At 41.5% G+C, this 21413-nt stretch overlaps 1 protein-coding gene across 1 annotated transcript; it reads left to right on the top strand.

The window, feature by feature from the left end:
- The first annotated feature begins 2336 nt into the window (after nt 1–2336).
- LOC120547582 (hepatitis A virus cellular receptor 1 homolog) lies at nt 2337–19606 on the top strand. The gene is made up of 8 exons (XM_039783063.1): nt 2337–2404; nt 5497–5844; nt 9520–9555; nt 11608–11673; nt 11912–11964; nt 17825–17869; nt 18330–18402; nt 18807–19606. The coding sequence occupies exons 1-8, from the start codon at nt 2371–2373 to the stop codon at nt 19079–19081; spliced, it is 930 nt and encodes a 309-aa protein (XP_039638997.1). The 5' UTR covers nt 2337–2370; the 3' UTR covers nt 19082–19606.
- Nucleotides 19607–21413: the final 1807 nt, after the last annotated feature.

Genomic DNA, 21413 nt, shown 5'->3' on the forward strand with positions numbered 1-21413 from the left:
GAGAATATTTAGGTGATCTTACTCATACTGTAGCTCTGAAGTCTCCTTGACTTGTACTCAATGACAGATTCATTGTCTTTTAATTCATGTTATATCATGCAGGATTTGTGTTATGCACATATGAGATCTGGGTCAATACCGCAACAATCACCAAACTATTGCTATGTAAAGAAGAATTTCTGAACATATTGCCATCTGTGTGTTTTTCTGAAAGCGCACACAAGTTTGTGTTTGAGAGTTGCTTGTAATCCATAAGTGTGTATGTGTGTGTATTCAAAGGGACAGACTGATTATGGTGCAGCTAGAGGATACACTCCATGTAGAAATGTGTCAGTGACACAGACCTTCCAGTGCACTGAGGGAACTTCTCTCTAACTGAGTCAGTTGAGCACCTTTCCACATATGCAGCCTTAGACAGTGGTGCAACACTCTGTATTTATGCTCTTTAATATCTGCTGAATGAAATTATATTTTTCTGTCACATTTCGTATGAAATATGGTTATTAAAAGTTATGGAGATCACACGGCTTCTAGTCTGTCTCCTCGACGTTCTACTTCTGGGATTGCTGCTTTGCCGACAGAAATTCCGCCGGATTCACTCATTTCGGCCGGATGTGCGTCCCCTTCCTCTGTCTCTGTGTTGGCGTTCTAACTTCCGGTGGATTTGTGAGGACTATGGTTAACTGCTCCTCAGATCTCTGCAGGGTAAATCCAGACAGCTAGCTAGACTATCTGTCCTATCTGAGTTTTCTGTCGCACGACTAAAACTACTTTTGAACGTCCACATGTTCCACCAAAACAAGTTCCTTCCTGAGAATATTTAGCGGAGGTACCGTGGCTCCATGCGGAGCTTAGCCCCGCCCAAGACGATTGTGATTGGTATAAAAAAATGGCAATAAACCAGAGCACGTTTTACTCCTATCCCCGAATGCTGTGTGGACTAGCCAGACCTTCGCCAGACCCGCCATCGCACCTCCGTGGTTGACCCCATGGGACCTCACTTCAGAAAAGATGTACAGTAGTGAACGGGGAGAGACCAATAATTATTTGATCACGAAACCAATCGGTGATGAAGAAAGGAAAGGAAGTGCCAAAATTAGAAAAAAGTATCTTTACTTCACTAATGCTCCATTACATTTGGTTGCCTATAAGGCATCATCTTTGTGTCATAAATTTACTTTTTATTAAGCAATCCACTTAAATCTTTGGGGTTTTGGACTGTATATTATTACTGGATGAAGGATTTTAGTCATTGGATATCTGGTTCTTAAGTCAAAGAGAAACAAGCCCATGTTAGTGGCAGCTCGGCTCGCAGCCCCTTAGATTTTTAACAGGCTAAAAAATTGTTCATATTCTAATAGTTTGGACTTATTATAATGAATAAAATATTAATAAAATAAAAAAAGCTTCAAGTTTCTGAAGAATAATACTGTTTGCTAGCTGACTACATAGAAGTCCTTTTGCTGTTTGCTAAGTGATTGTCACAGGCCTTCGCTAAACTGTTGCCAGATGGTTGCTAAGGTAGTTAAGGTTTCTTCTGGGGAAGGGGGGGGGGGTCCTACAAAGTGACAACACTCAAAAACAAATTAGCTTGATTTACATATCTATTATGTAGGTTGGAAATGTCTTAACGTTTTAACCCTTGTGTTTTTAACCCTTCCATTCGACCATGCATCGTCCTCCCGGGTCAAAACTGAAAATCACCTTTTCTCTTTTGTCTCTCTTTTTCAATGTTTTTGGCACTTTGACGTTTAACGCTTCTTTTCACTACCATGTATAAACACCACTAACACCAACTCATTACTAGATTTACACTTATTTTTGGAATTCATGGTCAATAAACCTCATTTATAGGAAATTATACCTAATTCTTGAGTTAAAAAGCAGAAATTATGATTTTTTTAGACTAATAAAGGAAGGATAATCACAGAAGGATATATGTCAACGTTCAGTCAGTAATTCTTTTATTTTTTTTCAAATGCTAAAAAATTTTACAAAACAAAATTCAATGAAAGTAAAGATTTTTGCTGTACTTGCGATGCGCGTTGTATGGAATCATCCGTCCATGTAATTTGTGGGTAATTACAATTAGGTAGTAACAAAGAAACCCATATTTCTGATATAGACATTTAGATAACGGGTCAAATTTGACCCGAAGACAACACAAGGTTTAATAAATGTATTTCTTTCTTTCTTTCTTTCTTTCTTTCTTTCTTTCTTTCTTTCTTTCATCTTAATTTGGTTTTGTTTGGATCATTTCTCAAACCAAATAGTGTTTTCTTCTATATGAAGCGAAACTGGAAGATCTTTCCAGTGCGCAGTAAGACCTTGCAGCTGTGGTGACTCAGTGTTTCAGTAAGTGTGTTCACGATGAAGCTCGTTCTGCTCCTGGCTCTCCTCACAGGTAACTTCCATTCACTCATTAATCACATTATCAGTGACTTCAGGTCAAAGTGATCAAACTGATTAATAGAAGAGCAAAAACTACGTTTGACGAGGTTTGAACTCAACTTTAAACTTAACCTAAACTTCAGCCTGTAGGTGTGTTTTGTATGTGCATTTTGTGACCGTGTGCATTTATTATTATTAGTAGTTATTATTAGCAGTAGTATTATTAGTAGTAGTTACATAATTATCTTCACTCTTTTTTGTCTATCTATTTTCTCCAATAGTTCCTTCCTTGTTTATTTGTAACAGAGTTGTCCTCCAACCCATTTCTTTCTTTGTTTTTGTACTTTTACTTTTGAAAGAGACTCATTTTTAATATCACTTATAATTACTAATGTATTTTGGAAAGTTATTTGTCAGTCAATAAGAGTGGTTTCTGTTTCAATAAACAAACAAAAGTAACATCTGAAGAGCTGCAGCTCAAAAAAACCCAGATACCAGCTGTCTGATGAAGGGCACAAAACCAACATGCTGTGGTTTTTACTTCTATTTCTGTCAGATCAGTTCAGTCGTTATTGACTCGTGTGGGAAATTGTGACTTTCAGCTCAGAAAAACAGATGACAAAGATGTAACTAGAGTTTATAACAAAAAAACAGTAAAAACAAATGAAAGCAGATTAGAACATGTAAGAATAGCAGAAGTTAGATTTTAGCTTTAACACAAAGTGGGACTTTATATTGCAGAATATTAACGATTAAAGTTACACTGTGCTCATTGTGTGCAGTCATTGAGGAAGTGGTTAAAATTACTCCGGGTGAGGCACATTTGCATTCCCCGCACAAAGAAGATCTCTGATGCACAGAAGGTTAAGCTTAAATCTTTAAAATAGAGTAAGCCTTATATGGTACAAAAGCATATGAACCAGACAGTTGGGTAAAAAAAATGTGTATAAGAAAAAGGAAGCTACAGATGGCCTGAACCCTGGCATGTGTTGTGAAAGATGACAGTCTGCCTAGAGACAAGAAGACACCACCCTGCAAGAAGAAACTAAAAGACTAGGGTAAGGATAGGACGGGGCTCACTTGGGACGAGATCTTGGTGGACCGAGTCCTGACTTTATGTCTGTTGCTAGGGAAACTTAAGGCCGTTTTACAGTTGTGCGGAGGCTCCACGCAGAACTCTCGCCGTAGCCTACGTAAGTGGCCTGATGTTTATACTTGTGCGCTGGTGTGTGCATCGAGCTGGCATGTGTGTGTGTGGGGAGCGAGGGAGAAGTGAGAGAGTGACGGCGATTATCTTCAGAGTGAGTAGCGACTCTAGAGTCCTAGTGAGAGAACCAAAGTGTCTCCCCTGTTCTTTCTGCCCACGGTGGGAGATCTGGAGCAGGAGAAGTTAACCCTCTCCTTGATCTCATGTTGTTTATGGAGAAGGAGAACCAGGAAATGAGCCGGGGGAAATGCAACCGGCCGAGGGGCGTGCGTCGCTGCGATGTGCGTCGCTGCGATGTGTAGTTAAAGGTGCACGTCAGGCTACGGCGTAGGGTCCGGCGTAGACGCAGAGGGGTCGATTTTACACACACCTATAAAATGACCTATAGTCTCTGTTTTGTGAACCCACAGCTGTGTTGTAACTCTTATGCTGGACTTGGCTGACTGAACTCATCGTCTCTGATTGTAGAGTGAACATAAGTCCATAAAAGAAGACGCAGGAATTAATAGGAGTCAGATTTGACCGGCCTCAGGAACTTATTTTGGACATTCCCAACAATATTTACAATGTTTATTTGTAGGGGTGTGCATTGGCACTGCCCTCACAATTCGATTCGATTACGATTCACCAGGTAACGATTCGATTCAATTCGATTCTACGATGCATTGCGATGCATTGCAATGCATCAACATTCTACTGCACACAAGGCAAATTTTTCATCAGTCATGAGCAGGTCTCAACATAAAAAAAAAAATCCCTACTGGCCCCCAGTTAATGATAACTACGAAGGCTACTTAACTAGAAAATGATCTCAGATTAGGGGGCAATTCACTGAGGAGTGATGGTTAAAGACTTGATTACTGAAACGTAATCCGTGTCCTGATTGGTGGAAAATACTTACAGAAAGAAAGGCCTGTTGTCAGGGAAACATCTCACTGTCAAGAGTCTGAAGTGAAAAGTTGTGGAAAACAGCAGCTGTGATGATGAATGGACTGAGAAGCAGGCTAGCATTCCTCCTGTATGCCTCACTTGAAATAAGACAATGTTGTTGCTAAATAATAACAACCGGCTCATCCATCAAGAATAAAGAACGCGGCGTTTCACGTGCAAATTAAGTAGCCACATGTATTTGTTTTGGTCTTTAAATACACTCCATAGGTTTACCGCTCCAGCAGAGGATGGTTAGACAGCAGCTACGGACAAGAGTTTGTCCAAAGTTCAAGATTGGTTGCGAATTAAGATAAACACTTAGACTACAAACTACATCTTTCATTTTAGCTTGTTTGTAAAGTCGCTATTTGCAGAGTAGAGCTGTGTTTGCACAGCGCGGTGGACGAGAGTGGACAGCCAGACAGAGCAGACTAAAATATCGCTTTCTGCCTGTACAACAGGTAGGTGGGTATTGATAAGTATTGACTCTGTAATCATTGAGGGTTTATTGTAGGCTACTTACAGTAGGCTAACGAGTGTAGCGTTAGTTCATCTGCGCCATCGTCGGTAAATAATCCCCGGTAACGTTTCCAGCTACATGTGCTGCGTGAAACGCACACACCTCAGCCCTGCTGTGTGTGTGCGCGCAGCGCGAGAATCGCTGTTCAGAATCCAAAATGCAACGCTTGTATCCAAATTAATTGGTTATAAATTACCTGAGGTGAAAATGTGAAATGTTAACATTCACACGCTTCGTGCCGCTCTGTATGACGTGTGCTGATGCAGCAGACAGAGCCACAGTGACAGAAACTTCACAACTTTATTGTCCACTCAAGGCCAGAAAATAAACAGTGACATAATCGATTATGGCACTTTGCCGCATCGATGCTGAATCGTGCATGCCCCGCATTGCAATGCATTGCCGAATCGATTATTGTTGACACCACTATTTATTTGTGTCTTCACAGTTAGTGAATGTGACAGCAGCACAGTTGTTGGTCGAACAGGTGAAGATGTCACTCTGTCCTGTAAGTATGACATCAAACGCTACAAAGCACTGTCAGTTTGTTGGGGTCGAGGACAAATACCAATTGAAGGCTGCAACAACCAGCTCATCTCTACAGACGGACATAAAGTGATTGAAGAAACCAGAGTTTCCAGTAGGTATGAGTTACTGGGACGACTGGGCGATGGAGATGTTTCTCTGACCATACTGAACATCTCAGAGACGGATGCTGGATTTTACGGGTGCAGAGTGGAAATCCCCGGATGGTTCAATGATGACAATCATCAATTCATTTTGATTGTTGAGAGAGGTGAGAAATTATTATTTTAAAGAGCCCCTATTATACTCCTTTTTAGCATCATATTTGCAGAGGAGTCAAGTAATGAAGTACAAATACTTTGTTACCTTACTTAAGTAGAAATTTTGGGTATCTATACTTTACTGAAGTAATTATTTTACACCAGACTTTTTACTCCTCAACGCAGCGGCCGTGGGTTCGACTCCGACCTGCGGCCCTTTGATGCATGTCATTCCCCGTCTCTCTCCCCTTTCATGTCTTCAGCTGTCTTATACAAATAAAGGCCTAAAATTTCACACACACAAAAAAAAACATATTATGATTTTTAGGCCGGTTACACACTGGCTGCGTGGCGTGAGCATGGCGTGTCTTTTGCGTGTTGCGTGGCGGCTGTGTGGTATTTCCTATGTCTTTACACACCAGAAACATGTCTGACGCGGTGCTGCTGCTGCTAGCCTTGTCTGGACACATGGATGTTATCTCATTGATAAAATTAATAAATGAATAAATATATACTGATCTGATTACAGCAAAGACAACGTCAGTAGGATTGACAAAATAGGCTCCAGAATATTTCCTTCTGGATTGACAGGTGCAATTAGAATTATTTTTTTTTAATTACATTTATATATCTACATTTATATCAAAACCTAGACATTTTTAAATTTATTTATTTATTAATATGTATTTGTGTCTAAATGACATATAAACATCTTTTCCTATTCTATTTTGCCTGGAAACGCTTCCAACACGCTTGCGTGTCGCGTGAAAAATAGGCGTCCATTCTATTTCTAGCATGCACGTGTTTTCGGTGCTGCTTGAGTGTGTGTCACGCAGGCAGAGCGTAAGCTCTAACCTGTTAACCAGAGGTGTCAAAATTATTCACATTCATTTCTCAAGTACAAGTATAGATACTAGGGTTTGAAAAGACTTCTGTAGAAGTTGAAGTATCAACTCAAGCTTTTTACTCAAGTAAAAGTCTAAAAGTACTGGTTTCAAAACTACTTAAAGTATAAAAGTAAAAGTAATGTAAGGGGAAAAAATGCCATTAAGGACAAAAGCTTAGCCCACACAGGGGGCTATAGTGCACTACCCCACCTCCACAAAAAAGGAGCACCTTGTTCAACTGTATTTGTCTGTTCTGTATGTTCAAAAATATTAAACAATAAAAAGTTTATCTAAAAAAAAAGGAGCACAAGGCGACCTTAAAGAACAGCTTGTGTATTGCTAAGGCCCCACAGTCAAATTTAAGTGATTTATTAAAAATGTAATAAAAATAACTTATAACAATAACTTATTTCAGGCTGAGTCTGTGTTTTTTTTTTGAACGATGACAAGCCGGAATGAAAACAAGCCGAACTGAAATAGCAGTAACGAGGCTATTTTTAAAATGTAAGGAGTAGAAAGTACAGATAATTGCGTGAAAATGTAAGGAGTAGAAGTAAAAAGTCTGCTGTAAAATAATTACTCCAGTAAAGTATAGATACCCAAAATTTCTACTTAAGTAAGGTAACAAAGTATTTGTACTTCGTTACTTGACACCTCTGCTGTTAACGTGGGAGCTGAAATATAAACAGACACGCCACGCAGCTGACACGCTCACACAACGCAGCCAGTGTGTAACCGGCCTTATACTGCCCATCGCTGCAGCTCATCTTCCTGAAAAGCCCAGTCTGCTCTGATTGGTCAGCTGGCCCACTCTGAATTGAACCAAATTCAAACAAGCTACTGGGCGGATCAGGCAGCACCTATGGGCAGCACTGGCTTTCTCAATCAGTGACATCACTAATGGAGGAATTTCTAACAGGAATGTGAGCGAGGCGTTTCAGGCAGTTGAGATAAAGTGCTGTCTGTGGGAGAGAAAGCTCCATTTGGACTTGTTCTTTATGTAAGAGATAATGTAGAGCGAGGCAGTTGTTATAGCGAATACAACCCCGAATCAGCCTGAAGGGGTTGTATTCTCTATAACAACTGCCTCGCTCTACATTATCCCACTTATTACATGGCTACTTACCAAATAAATCAATAATTTGACACAAAATATAAATTTAAAAAGGAGTTTATTGATTTAAATACAATTGTATTGCTTCCGCTAAAGAAAATAGTCAGTTACGTCTCTATGGTTGGAATCCTGCGTCCATAGCAACGTAAACTCTGTAGCTGTACCCTACCCGTCTATTACTCACAACCCCACAGTATTTCCCCCTCCTGCATTGAATACATTTCTGGGAAAAGCCACCGGTCCGGGCACGCATTTTACCCCCTTACGGGCTGTGGTAGTACCCGTATATTTTATGAGTCGGGCTGTTATAGGGTGCTGCCGTGCTATCGCTAGCTATAGGTGGACAAACTACCCAGCTGCTGTTTTAATCACTGCAGGAATTGACACAACATTAGCTGAAGCGTTGTAGTGAGCTAGCGGGCTAATTCACTGAACATTTCCGTTGACGGTGAAGTGAGACACAGTGAATGGCTTCTTTGGGAATATTTATGTTGACGTTTGTGTCCTCATTCATCTCGTTTCCTTTTTGCAGAGCCGCTGCAGTTGACACACCTGTAACGTAAACATGTTGCAATGTAAGCTAACTAATTAGCGTTGTTGTCCCTACGGCTGTTACTGCATAGCGATCATAGACCGTATATAAAGATGTAGCGATGGCACTCACCAGATCTGCTGTCATTGCTTGAATTGGAGGACAGAACTTGATCCACGTTTACCCACTTTTTGCCACAGCTGACAAATGATCTGAACTTCTTTCAGCGGATTGATAGCTGCTGTCCTCCAGAGTGAACAGAACTGCGTCCATGGCAACGCTCTGCTACCCATGGCAATGGTGTGTTATCAAGAAAATAACAGACCGCAGAATGCCTTAGAATTCAACCAAGCCATGTAATAAAAATAAAATAACTACTACACTTAAAGACAGGAAAACCCCAAAAAGTATAATAGGGTCTCTTTAAAGGTCCAGTTTGTAATGTGTTTAGTTGTTCATTATCAAAATCTGTGTTGCCCATTCACAAACGTGTCCTTTTTCATGAATATTTACCACCACCATGGAATTGATGGTGGTGGCCGGAGCGGGCGATCAGACCGCCCCGACCGGGCAGCGGCCGGAGCGGGCAATCAGACCAGCCTGAGCAGCCTCGAAACACTACCGGCCTACCGGGAAAATTCCCGACTCTCCCGATTGCCACTCCGCCTCATGCATGTATTCAAAATCCGAGTTTCAGGATCTTCGCCCAGAAAAATAAAAAGAATATTGAAAAAAGCAAAAGACCTTCTTTATGAAGCGTGAAGGCTACCGTAGCTGTAATACGTACTTTGAACTGCGTGGCGCGAGAGAGTTGATTGCGATATATGATCTCACAGAAATTCCCACACATTGGACCTTTAATAACAAAAAGGGGAATTGTATCAGAAAAGTTAGAAGTTAGTATTGAAGGATTTAGATAACTTGGATTCTCCATCAGAATATAAAGAGTCACAGCTGGACAGGACTGGAAAGGAGAGCTCCAGGAAATCCAAAGATGCATTCAATCAGCTTCTCCTCCAGTTCTCTCTGTAGTCAAACAGATGTCTGCAGCATATTTTGGGTCAGAGTAACATTTGTTTCTGATGACGACGATGTTGTGCAGTGATCTTTTCTGGTGTTGCACAGGTTAATCTTCCACTGGTTTCTGTTTCAGCTCCACAGACGACCACGTCAGCAACATGTACAGCAGGTACAACACAAATTTGTTTGTTTGTCTGTGAGCAGGATTACAGAAAAACTACATTCATGACACTTGGTGGAAGGGTGAAGCATGGGCCAAGCAACAACCCATTGCATTTTGGAGCAGACTTGAATCACAGGGGCAGATACACAAATTATTTTTAACTTTTGTTCACATTGAGAGATCGAGCGCTTGTGAGAAAGTTCTGTTCCCGCAGTAACTTCCTCTCCTTTTGTTTACGTTAAGTCGTATCTTAACTGTTGACTCGGTAACACAGATATAAAAATGCCCAATATTCAATTTAATTCAATTTTATTTATAGTATCAAATCATATTTTATCTCAAGACACTTTACAGATAGAGTAGGTCTAGGCCACACTCTATAATTTACAAAGACCCAACAATTCCAGTAATCACCCCAAGAGCAAGCATTTAGTGCGACAGTGGTAAGGAAACACTTCATTTTAGGGAGAAACCTCGATGGTGAGGAAACCGTCCTTTTATGCCAGGATCAGACTACACGAATTCAGCCCGATTTTGACCCAACGTCTGGGACGCTTCACGACGACAACGCAGAAAGTCTAGCATGTCTTTTTCCGCCTAGTGTGACGAATACTACAACGTGTTCCTTGACTCTGGCGCGCATATGTAAACATGACGGAAAAAGGAGAGACGCTACAGCTGCTGTCTGGTGGGGGAAAGATACACACAGTGCCCGTATAGGCGTTGTTTTCACGGCAGGGATCGCCCCGCTTCCCAGCATTGCACGCTAGTGGGCTAGTCACTAGCAGTTATCTGTTTCTCTTCACTTTGACCACTGACAAACAAAGAAAACAGGCCCGCCCTCCTACAACCACAATGGCTGCATCTGTTTGGACAAACACTACATGTAGGGCTCCAAACAGTGCCTTGTTCGGAATACAATCTCTTATTTTATGGAAATAGTTCACTGAAGTGTATCTCTGAAAACATTTTAAGCCAGAAATAAGCCATGCAGTTGCTGAATCTCTAAAAGAATTGTGTGTGTTTTTGAGAGGCTGCTGCTCCACCAAAAGCATCAACCTATGAACTTGCTCTGGGGGCCAGTTGGTGTCACACAGATTTTTTGGCAATGTGTCTGTCTCATGTGACATAGTGACCGTCGTGAAAGACAATATTAGTATTCTGAACCTGGCATTAGGGAGAAACCTCAGACACTCTAGTAGGCGGTGTCTGACGGTGCCGGTTGGGGGTACTATTTACAGTGACAATTATAGTCACAATGGAGAGAATGGAACTATGACTAGAAATAGTAGTTCATGGCGTAGCAGGTCACTGCAGGGTGTAGCAGGGTATAGCATGGTGTAGCAGGGAGTAGCAGTGCACTGCAGGGTATGGAAGGGCACTGCAGGGTGTAGCAGGGCATAGCAGAGCATTGAGCAGGACCAAGGTGCCACCCTAATCCAAGGAAAACTGCGGGGCGGGAAAACATAAGGACTCCAGGGAATAAGCTCCCCAACGCTTGTGTTATTACACAAGTTAAAAAATGCTTTGCTTGTCCTAGACCTATGTTAGTACATCCTGTACAGGGCCCTATTCTTAATTGACTCATGAATAGGACCTAAATCTGACCTCAGCCTAACCCCCCCAGGGTTTAATACAAATTAAAACCTGAATATTACTGAAAAGTCTGATCTGTTAAAGCTAGATGGTCTCCAGTCTGCAGTAGGTTTTCTTCAGAAACTTAGAAACTGAGATGAATGCAGACTGATGTGACATTCGCAGAGCAACAGAGAACAGGCATGTTTTCAACAGGCACTGCTCTAGTTTATAACAAAATAGGCAAATTGTATCATAAGAGTTAGAAGTTAGTATTGAAGATTTCAGATTACTGGGATTATGCATCGGAATATAAAGAGTCACAGTTGGACAGGACTGGAAAGGAGAGCACCAGGAAATCCAAAGATGCATTCAATCAGCTTCTCCTCCAGTTCTCTCTGTAGTCAAACAGCTGTCTGCAGCATATTTTGGGTCAGCGTAACATTTGTTTCTGATGAAGACTGATGATCTTTACTGGTGTAGCACATGTCAATGCTACACTAGTTTCTGTTTCAGCTCCACAGACGACCAGATCAACATTTACAGCAGGTACAACACAAACACAGAGAGAGTGGATGATGGTCGAGCAGGAGGATTCATTCACAGTTTGAACTCTGCCTGTTAGTTAAAAGTGTTGTTAGTGAAGACCAATCTGTTCATATTGAGCTTTAAACTCTAGATCAGAACTCCATAAACATGGATAGATCTATTTTCATACCTTCATCATGACTCGTGTTGCTGACACAGCTGCACTGAAAACATCTGCTTTCATTGCCTTGTCCTGCAGGTCCGACAAACTTGCTCCTCCCTACCTCCTCCCCCAGCAGCATCGCGGCCGAGGTGAGATTGACAGACTTCCTGTGTGAAAATATTGTTGTGGTTACCTTTAGAAATAAATTCAGACAGCTAAAGGTGAAAACCAGAGATGGCAAAAGTACTCACTTCTCGTACTCAAGTAGAAGTACAGATACTTGTGTTAAAAAATACTCTGGTAAAAGCAGAAGTACTGATTTAACTTCTTTACTCAAGTAAAAGTACAATTTGAAATTTACTTAAGTGATGGTTCGAGATTTCACCTATCTTTATCCAAAGCTTTTACCTGTTCATTATTATTAGTGAACTTAATGATTATTCTTATCAAATTATTCTACATATTGTCATTTTTCTCTCTTTGTGTTGTCTGTGGTAAGCTTTCCCAGGTCATTTTTTAACTTATTTTTAAAGTAAAGGCGTAGTATAACCAGCAGGAACAAGTACAATTGAGGTAAGTTTGGAACATTACCTATTTAATTTAAATTATAAATATTTTGTTGCATCCTTTTGTGTAGTAATTTATAGAGTCCCTAAGCACTTTACGCCCGGTAGTAACAGCAGCAGCAGAGGCAGAGAGCAGAAGAGAGCAGGCAAGTGTTCATAAACTTCTGGTGTACTTACAAACTTTACAATCCATCGCTTTTATGAGTGCATAACCATGTACGGAGCGCTTGTATCATCGCATTAGTTGGGAGTTAAGAACACCGTCCAACCTTAGCTATTCAGCTTAACCTCCACGCCAACGCCCCATTCACCGTAACTTGGCCGGTCATCAACCTTCTACTTTAAAGTATAAAGTAAAGTAGTAAAACAAAAATTTCTTTAAAATTATCACGGGATCTGATTTGAAGTCACAAAAAAAAAAACGAAAAAATTGTATTTAATAAATTTGTAGAAATTATTCACACACCTGTATTCTGAATGCAGAAAAAAATATAATAAAAAAATATTCACAAATGTGTAGATTTATATTTGCATGAACACAATGATAGCTGCAAACTTGTAATGCAACATTTACTTGTGTACTTTTTTTACTCGGGTTCATTTTCCATCAGAATCACAACTCAGTGATTACAACCTCTCGAATCTGTCTCTGTTACATATGTGCTCTCTCACATCACAAAGTGGCCAATCTGCGCCTCGACTTTGCAAACACTTCTGCGATACATTTGGTGTAAAACTCTAAATTGTGGACTACGGCTGTGGAGCTTTGAGCCAACAGAACGGGGAAAGCAGGATTTCTATCGCCAGATGAGGGACAGCTCTGTCCGGCTTATTTATGTAGCATGGAAGCCTGGTGGAATAGCAAGCTAGCGTTAGCTAACTAACCAACCAGCCCGCTTCTAAATAAATACATTTTAGTTATCTTAACACTTTTTAACAGTCAAACTGAAACACTGGCGGTGAGCTCCAGGTCCTGCAGCCGCAGATGGACCGTCATCAGCGGGTAGCACGTGGCAAGTTCTGCATCCCTGCCGAGACTTGCATCCACAAGGGGAAATAATGATTTTATAAGGCAAAGTAGCTACTGTTTAAAAGCTATGCTATATACATTTCTTTGTCATGTTCATCAATGATGATTATAATTTAAATACGTTTAGAGACATCAATGTTATTGTTTTATCAGACTCTATCATTTCCTTGCTACCTGGGTGCTATTCTCGGCCAGCAACGAGGTTTAAGAAATGACGCATTATTCGGCAGAAATGATTGCTGCTGCCCACGAGGTGGATGTAATTCTCAGCAGATATGTTAGTTAAGGAACACTCATTCTGCAGAAATTATTGTTGCTGCCCAAGTGGGTGCAATGTTTGGCAGTGATGCAAAATGTGGGCACAACATCAGCAAAGCAAGCTGTGGTCATGGCCGGGGGATGCGCCGCTGCTACCGGGTGTGGGGATCTCCGTGTCCCGCTGGAGCTCCGACTGCAGGTCGAGGTCGGCAGCGAAGCTTTCTGGCAATAATAGCGATGTTGCTCCGCTGGCCGATACCCACTGGTGACGGTCCGTCTGCGGCTGCAGGACCTGGAGCTCACCGCCAGTGTTTCAGTTTGACTGTTAAAAAGTGTTAAGATAATTAAAAGGTATTTATTTAGAAGCGGGCTGGTTGGTTAGTTAGCTAACGCTAGCTTGCTATTCCACCAGGCTTCCATGCTACATAAATAAGCCGGACAGAGCTGTCCCTCATCTGGCGATAGAAATCCTGCTTTCCCCGTTCTGTTGGCTCAGAGCTCCACAGCCGTAGTCCACAGGTACACATTAGTTTTGCACCAAATGTATCGCAAGAAGTGTTGCAAAAGTCGAGGCGCAGATTGGCCACTTTGTGATGTGAGAGAGCACATATGTGAAGTTACAGAGACAGATTCGAGAGGTTGTAATCACTGAGTTGTGATTCTGATGGAAAATGAACCTGAGTAAAAAAAAAAAGTACACAAGTAAATGTTGCATTACAAGTTTGCAGCTGTCATTGTGTTCATGCAAATATCAATCGACACATTTGTGAATATTTTTTCTGCGACTTCACATTCAGAATACAGGTGTGTGAATATTTTCTACAAGTGCAAATTTCAATTTACAAGTTCAGATTTTTTTTACAAGCTCTCCTGTTTTTTTTCTTTTTGTGACTTCAAATTCAGATCACGTGTGTGAATATTACTATTATTATTTTACAATTGCAAATTTTAGTTTTACAAGTGCAAATTTTTTCAGACCACGTGTGTGAATATGTTTTACAAGTGCAAATTTTAGTTTTACAAGTGCAAATTTTAACATACAAGTTCAGATTTTTTGTTCTGCAAGTTCTCACATCGTATTCTACAAGCTCTCACGTTTTGCACCATATTTACCTTCATAGATGTCTGCCAGTAGGCCTAAAACATCACATATATGATTAATGTGACAGAGACTGGAACTCCAGGTAAATAAGATTCTAACTGAGTAGCAATATATGTATTTAGTTGTGATTCTGTGAGAATTCACAGATCCAGTTTCTCTTTTTTAATCTTCCCCTTAACATTTAAAGGAATCTACATGTATGTGTGTGTGCTTAAATATGGCTTCTGGAAAGAAAATAAAGGATTAAATATGAATTACTAAACAGACATTAATTAAGAAGTTCCCCATACTTTATGAGTTACGCAGCACATTCGCCAGGAGTCACTCTTGATGCGTAAACATCTCTCTCAGATAAGGCCAGGGATGATTGGGAATGTCTTGCTGCTTGTCTGCTGAATCTCTGGGATCTCCGTTTTCTTCATTTTCAATCATGTCGCCATCATACTAAGTAGTGCTAACGTTACCACCATCAAGCCACAATGATTTGCTGCAAATGAATGCGGCCGAATCTGTTGAGTCTTCTTGTAGTGGTGCGTCAAGAGCAACGTACAGTATATTCCCATCCAATTAGATTGAATTCGGTATTGATGATGCGAAAAATAATAACGGTAACTCCAGTGAAATTATTTGAAACTTGTTAATGAGGACTAGATTAGGACTGTATTTAAAACGGATTCTGGTTTCCAACTTCGCCCCAGGTGTGTCCAACCTCTCTCTTTTGATGCTTTATTAAGATCAAGCAACTTGCAATCTAGCTAACAGGTTAACACAAACAAAATCACTAGCTAACTTACTTTAAATTTGCAAGAACTATAGACCAAAACAGGCTTAAATTAACTGACCACATAAATTACGACTTACAGTTCTCAAGGACGCACACACAATCTCAACTGATTATCCTTTTTTCTCCGTGTGGCTCGCGATGTGAGGCGCGTGTCCGCGCTATTTTCCGACGTGCACTCACAAACACTCCTGATAGACGACCTTTTGTACAAAACTAAAGTAACGAGCCAATTTTCTAAAATGTAAGGAGTAGAAAGTACCGATATTCGTGTTAAAATGTAAGGAGTAAAAGTAAAAAGTTGCCACAAAAATAAATAGTAAAGTAAAAATATCTGAAAAATCTACTTGAGTACAGTAACGAAGTATTTGTACTTCGTTACTTCCCATCTCTGGTGAAAACTGTGAACACAGTCTGCAGCTGAAATCAAGTTACTTTCAACAGCCTGGTCAATTTTGGACCAATTCAGTAACCCTGGCGTTTTATTTAAGAATCGTTTAGATTTTTGCTTCCACTCTGATTCACACCTCTTTAAAGAGTATGGTCAAGACCTGCTCTGTATAAAAAAAATGTCTTGAGATAACTTCTGTTACCATTTGATTCTATAGAACCAGTCAAAAAGTCATTTACAATAACTTCTGGGTAGAAAATCACTGCGTCATGTACAATTTAATGTTCCAATTGTTATTTCAATTATCTAAATGCATGATTGATGCTTTCATATTTTATTAATAACTGCTCATATCAATGCTCATGTTAGTTTGGAGACCTAATTTACCTTTTGGACCACAGACTAAAGAAAAGGACTGGTGACTGCTAGTTTTGATGCGAGCAAAGCCACACAGTACATAAAGTAAGCACAGCAGAAACTTCGATAGGTCTGACCTCCGTGTTTACCTTTTATATCCTTAGACGTTACACTTAGAGCTAAAAATGACAACAGAAATAACAACATTCTCACTCCCATCGCGTAAAATATGGACCCTTGGTCAGGTGCCTTTGGCGTTGTTATTGACGCTAAAAGTCTCCTTTAGCGTCAGATCTAAACGCGTTTGGTCGGGACTATTGGCATCACTTTTGAGGCGGTTAGGTTAAGGACAAGGTCGTGGGTGGGCTTACATTTCCATGAAACGTGGGACAAGAACGGGACGGTTGGGTTTAGGAAAAGAACAACGGGATGGTTGTGTCAGGATTTGTGACGTGAACCCAGAAGCAGACTGAGACAGTTCAAAGTTTAACACAGTTTATTGCTGAAGCAGACCAGGTAGCAGAACGGACAGGTGGGAAATCCTCTCAGGCGACAGAGCAGGTTGTGGACACAGGCAGGGAGACGAAGCATGCAGAACTGGTGAAGGCAGGTGGAGAGTGGCGTCAACAGGCAGGCTGAGCAGAGCAGAGTGGTTCTCCTTCAAACACAAAAACAGCATTCAGGTTTGCAGGCACAAAACAGCAGGTTACAAAAGTACCGCGACAGAATCAAACTGGAGGTTCCCCTACATGACTAGACTTAACTATCCAGCGCTGAACAGAGAGCAGCCACAGCTTAAGAAGCTGCGCTGATGAGCCACGGAAAACAGGTGGGTGATTGGAGATTGCCTGCAGCTGCGAGTAATCCAGGGAGTGGCCAGTCACACACACTGCACTGTGAGAGAGGAGAGGGAGAGAGAGAGAGAGAGAGAGAAGGCTCCAGGGAAGCCCAGCTTGTCACTTCCCCACTAGTGGATTCGTGACAGGTTGGGTTTAGGAAAAGAAGAACAGGATGGTTGGGTTTAGGAAAAGAAGAATGGGATGGCTGGGTTTAGGAAAAGAAGAATGGGGCGGTTGGGTTTAGGAAACGTGGCACGATCCCCGTTCTCCTGGGTAAACATCCTGTGTTGTTTGACCCATCCACCACCATAAACAACCTCCCTATGCGTATTTTCGGGCTTTCATACTACTTGCTACCGTAGTCGCTCTTAGTGCTACGTCATCTTCAAACCCGCTGTAGCTGCTGCTCTCCCCGGGGGGTTCTACACACGCTGAAGGGCACTTTTTACGTTGTATCTGATGCTGACAGCCAATGCCCGAACGTCCGTATTTTATGAGTTCAACTTTTTTTTACAAGTGAGAACGGGTTGGAAGTAAACAAGTTTGCCGCTTTCACATATCTCCGCAATTCAAATCAACTGCCAGTTGTTCACATAGAAGTGATTGTTGTTGTTGGCGCAACGTCACGGTGATTTGTTCTACTGTGTATGACTTGACTCGACTTGACTCTTCTCCATGGCAACAGCAGGCATTACGACCCATCCGACCCACCAAACTGATGGACAAAACGGTATTTCTCAGAAAAAAAAATTGTAAATAATGCAAACTTGTGGTCATGATATAAACATTATGACATTATCCAGGAGAGTCTCAAGTTTATGTTCAGTAATATCAATGATACAATTTAAAGAAAAATAAATAAATGAGAAAAAAAACTTTGAGTGCTAATTAACAGCTTTTACTTTCTTAACAGCTCGACGGTTCCTTCCAATTATTGAATATGATAAAGGGGCAGGCAGCTTGAATCACTAATGGTTGATAGCTAAAGTAAAGGGGAAAACGCCTTGTATCAACGTTTGTAAGATAAACAGAGAGATTCCAGATATCGCCCTTTTTTGTAGTGATCCCAGCTATCAACTGATCACTGTAGACGCTGTTTCCACAACAGTTGTATCCTCTTTTACTGTTGTTAGACTTTACATTTCACTTTAAGATTGTTGTTGAGTTAAAATGTTTGTGTGTTTCTACAGGAGAGCAGCAGTGTGTACAAGGTTCTGCTGTGTGTTCTGTTTGGGTTGGTAGCTTTGTCATCACTCGTCATCGGTAAGTACAACAGTCATTCTCATGTTCATTCTCAACATAACAATGGAAGAGCTCAAGAATTACTGGAATTGTTGGGTCTTTATAAATTATAGAATGTGGTCTAGACCTACTCTATCTGTAAAGTGTCTCGAGATAACTCTTGTTATGAATTGATACTATAAATCAAATTGAATTGAATTGAATCATGTGGGCTTATAAGTTTGTACTCACTATATGTTTACATTGTCCTAATGTTCCCAGGCTACAATAAGTACCACGTTATATAGTTCTTTCCAGGAATCATCCTATTATATCATTATGAAATTTTAGAATAAGACCATTATGAAATCAAAGGAAAATGGTGATACTAAAAAAAACTAATGATTGAAAACAATGAGTAAAAATGTATTTGTTCTGTCTTTCAGCCATCAGCAGCAGCAGGTCAACAGTTTGGTCCAGTTCAGCTGGACATCGTCCACTCTGCACCTCCAGAGTCGAGGTTCTGTATGCTTGTATCCTGACTGGTCCAGCTTTGCTGACATCTCGTTTTGACATCTCCCGTTATTCGGACTCTGATTGGAACAACTTCAAGTTACGCCCACTGCACCAAGTCACTTCCCGCAGTCCACAGACAGACCCTGTTCCTCTATACTGGACTGTATGTTATTATAAGATGTGTAGCTCAAATCAAGCAGTGTGATTGGTTCATAACCATGGTATAGTAACCGTATACAATGGCCATGATGTCTAACTCTTTTTTTGCACAATAACTTTTACTCTTTCTGAAAAAAAGAGTTAATCTAACGCAGGGGTCTTCAACATTTTTAGGCCAAGGACCCCTTAGCTAAAAGAGAGACATACTACACATACTGTATAAAATGAAGTTGCAATAAACTGGGCCGCATGGGTGAAACTGTATGGCAAAAATGTATTTAAAAAAAGGATGTTGAAAATTTATATTGAATGAAAAATTAATTTATAGACATAATTTGGCAGCCCCCCCTGAACTAACTCTGAGGACCTCCTAGGGGTTACGGACCCCCTGTTGAATATTTCTGGTCTAATGAACTGATATCTGAAGGAAGTCTGCACACACAGTAATGATACTATGACACAGCAAAGTAAAATCAGCAAAGAATCCATTTCAGCCATTTTTGACCAGTTTTGACAGCTCTTTTGTGTATTGGATTGATCAGATGAGATACAAAATAAAAGGAGCCTTGTGTGTGCCTCTCAAAGTCGTTCCTTTGCTTTCCTCACTCTCGTTTTCAAGCTGAACAGCCAATCAGCCAATGGTAGCATGTGGTAGACAGCATGGACCATGAACTGGATGCTCTGTGGTTCTGCCTGTCAGATTTCATTCTAGGTCAGCTTCCTCTCCAGCGCTCCTTCCCACCTAGTCCATGCCCCCTGCTGCCTCATGCTTACCATCCTGCTGGTCCTCACCTCCTCGAGACCTGCCCGCACCTCCTCCAGGACTAGATGAAGTCTGTCCTTTCCATGGGCCTTGTCGTATTGTGGCTGTGAGATGGCTCCCAACCTGGCACGCTGAGGTACCACTGTTCCAATCAGAGCTTTGTGTCAGTCAAAGACCTTGCTTAGGCTGGTGACTAGATGGTATTGCAGCGCTATCATGACACAAGCGGAAATTGTCCACCATCTTTCCTCTCCTCATGACCATGGACCTGGATTTAGTCGGTTTTCAGCTCATTCTAGCCCAGGAGATTAGCTTTACCAGTCGGGCAATCCAGCCGGGGTTGATCAGGCCCAGACTTGTGTCCCAGCAACATTGGCCCACTTACAGACCTTTTAATCCAAATTAACCTAGAGGCTCTTTCTGCAGCCTCTGTGGTGGACTTGATGTTTCTCCTCTTGGCAGCTCCTGTGATGCCAAGAGGAGACCTCTATGGGCTCACTATGGGCTCACACAAGCTTTCCAGCCACTCCTCCGGTACCTCTCCACCAGCTCCTGATACTTGAGCTGCTTGCGCTCACTGGCCTCTTCCATGCGGTCCTCCCAGGGGACTGTCAGCTCTACTTAGAGGATCTGCCAGATGTTAGCACCACGTTTGGCCTCAAGAAAGAAGGTGTCACGTAGTCTGGGAACTTGAGCTGCCTGCCCAAGTCAACTTGCAGCTCCCAGTTCGATGCCGATGTGAGCAGACTGGCTGATGGGCAGCTGCTAAGATTGTGCTCCAGAGTACCCTTTCTGGGGCAGAGAGGACATGGGTGAGTTGGAAACTCACTCTTGCCCCAGACATGTAGGTTTGCTGGGCTGGGTAGCACGTCGTAGACAGTGCATTCTTAAAAGATGTAAACAGAACTAAACAGAACTTGGAGGATGGAGAAGGCGTCCGAACACAATCCTTCGGCCTTTATCCATGAGCTTTCGCACAACATGTGCTCCTCCAGCCTCCTCCTGTGAAAACCTCATGGCTTTCTTTGGCCAGATTCACAGGTAGACCACATCCCTTTCTCAATCCGGACAGCTGAATGATAACAGGGTTGAATTATGAACAGGAAAATGAATACTGTATATACATATATAGGTAGAAAGTGCCACTACAGTGGAGAGACTGCAAGAGTACAGATGCGGTGGACCCCAAAATGCTAAACAATTGGAGCAGAGTGGGCTTAGGGGAGTCTAAAGAGACATGCGCTAATGCTGTGTTTCAGTACCATCGGAAGTCGGAAGTCGGAAGCCGGGGTTGGAAATGACGTCACACCCAAGTTGACCGTGTTCCAGTAAAACAAGTCAGAATAACCATCATTTCACAGTGGGTTTGCTCTATCCAGTTAGCCATTTGTTAGCAATACCAGTTGATAACAACGCATGATGCTATATTTTGTGCATACAAACATGTCGACAGAAGTTGAGTAGTACTGTGTGTGAGACTTTAGAGACACAAATAAGACAGTAGAGCTAATTAATAGCGCGTTCCATTTACCTCGGAACTCGGAAGCTGGAGCTGGGAACGACGTCACACCCCAGTTGACCACGTTCAACAAGTCGGATTTCACAGTGGGGTTTC

The sequence above is a fragment of the Perca fluviatilis genome, chromosome 19 (assembly GCF_010015445.1).
Source record: "Perca fluviatilis chromosome 19, GENO_Pfluv_1.0, whole genome shotgun sequence".
Taxonomy (NCBI): domain Eukaryota; kingdom Metazoa; phylum Chordata; class Actinopteri; order Perciformes; family Percidae; genus Perca; species Perca fluviatilis.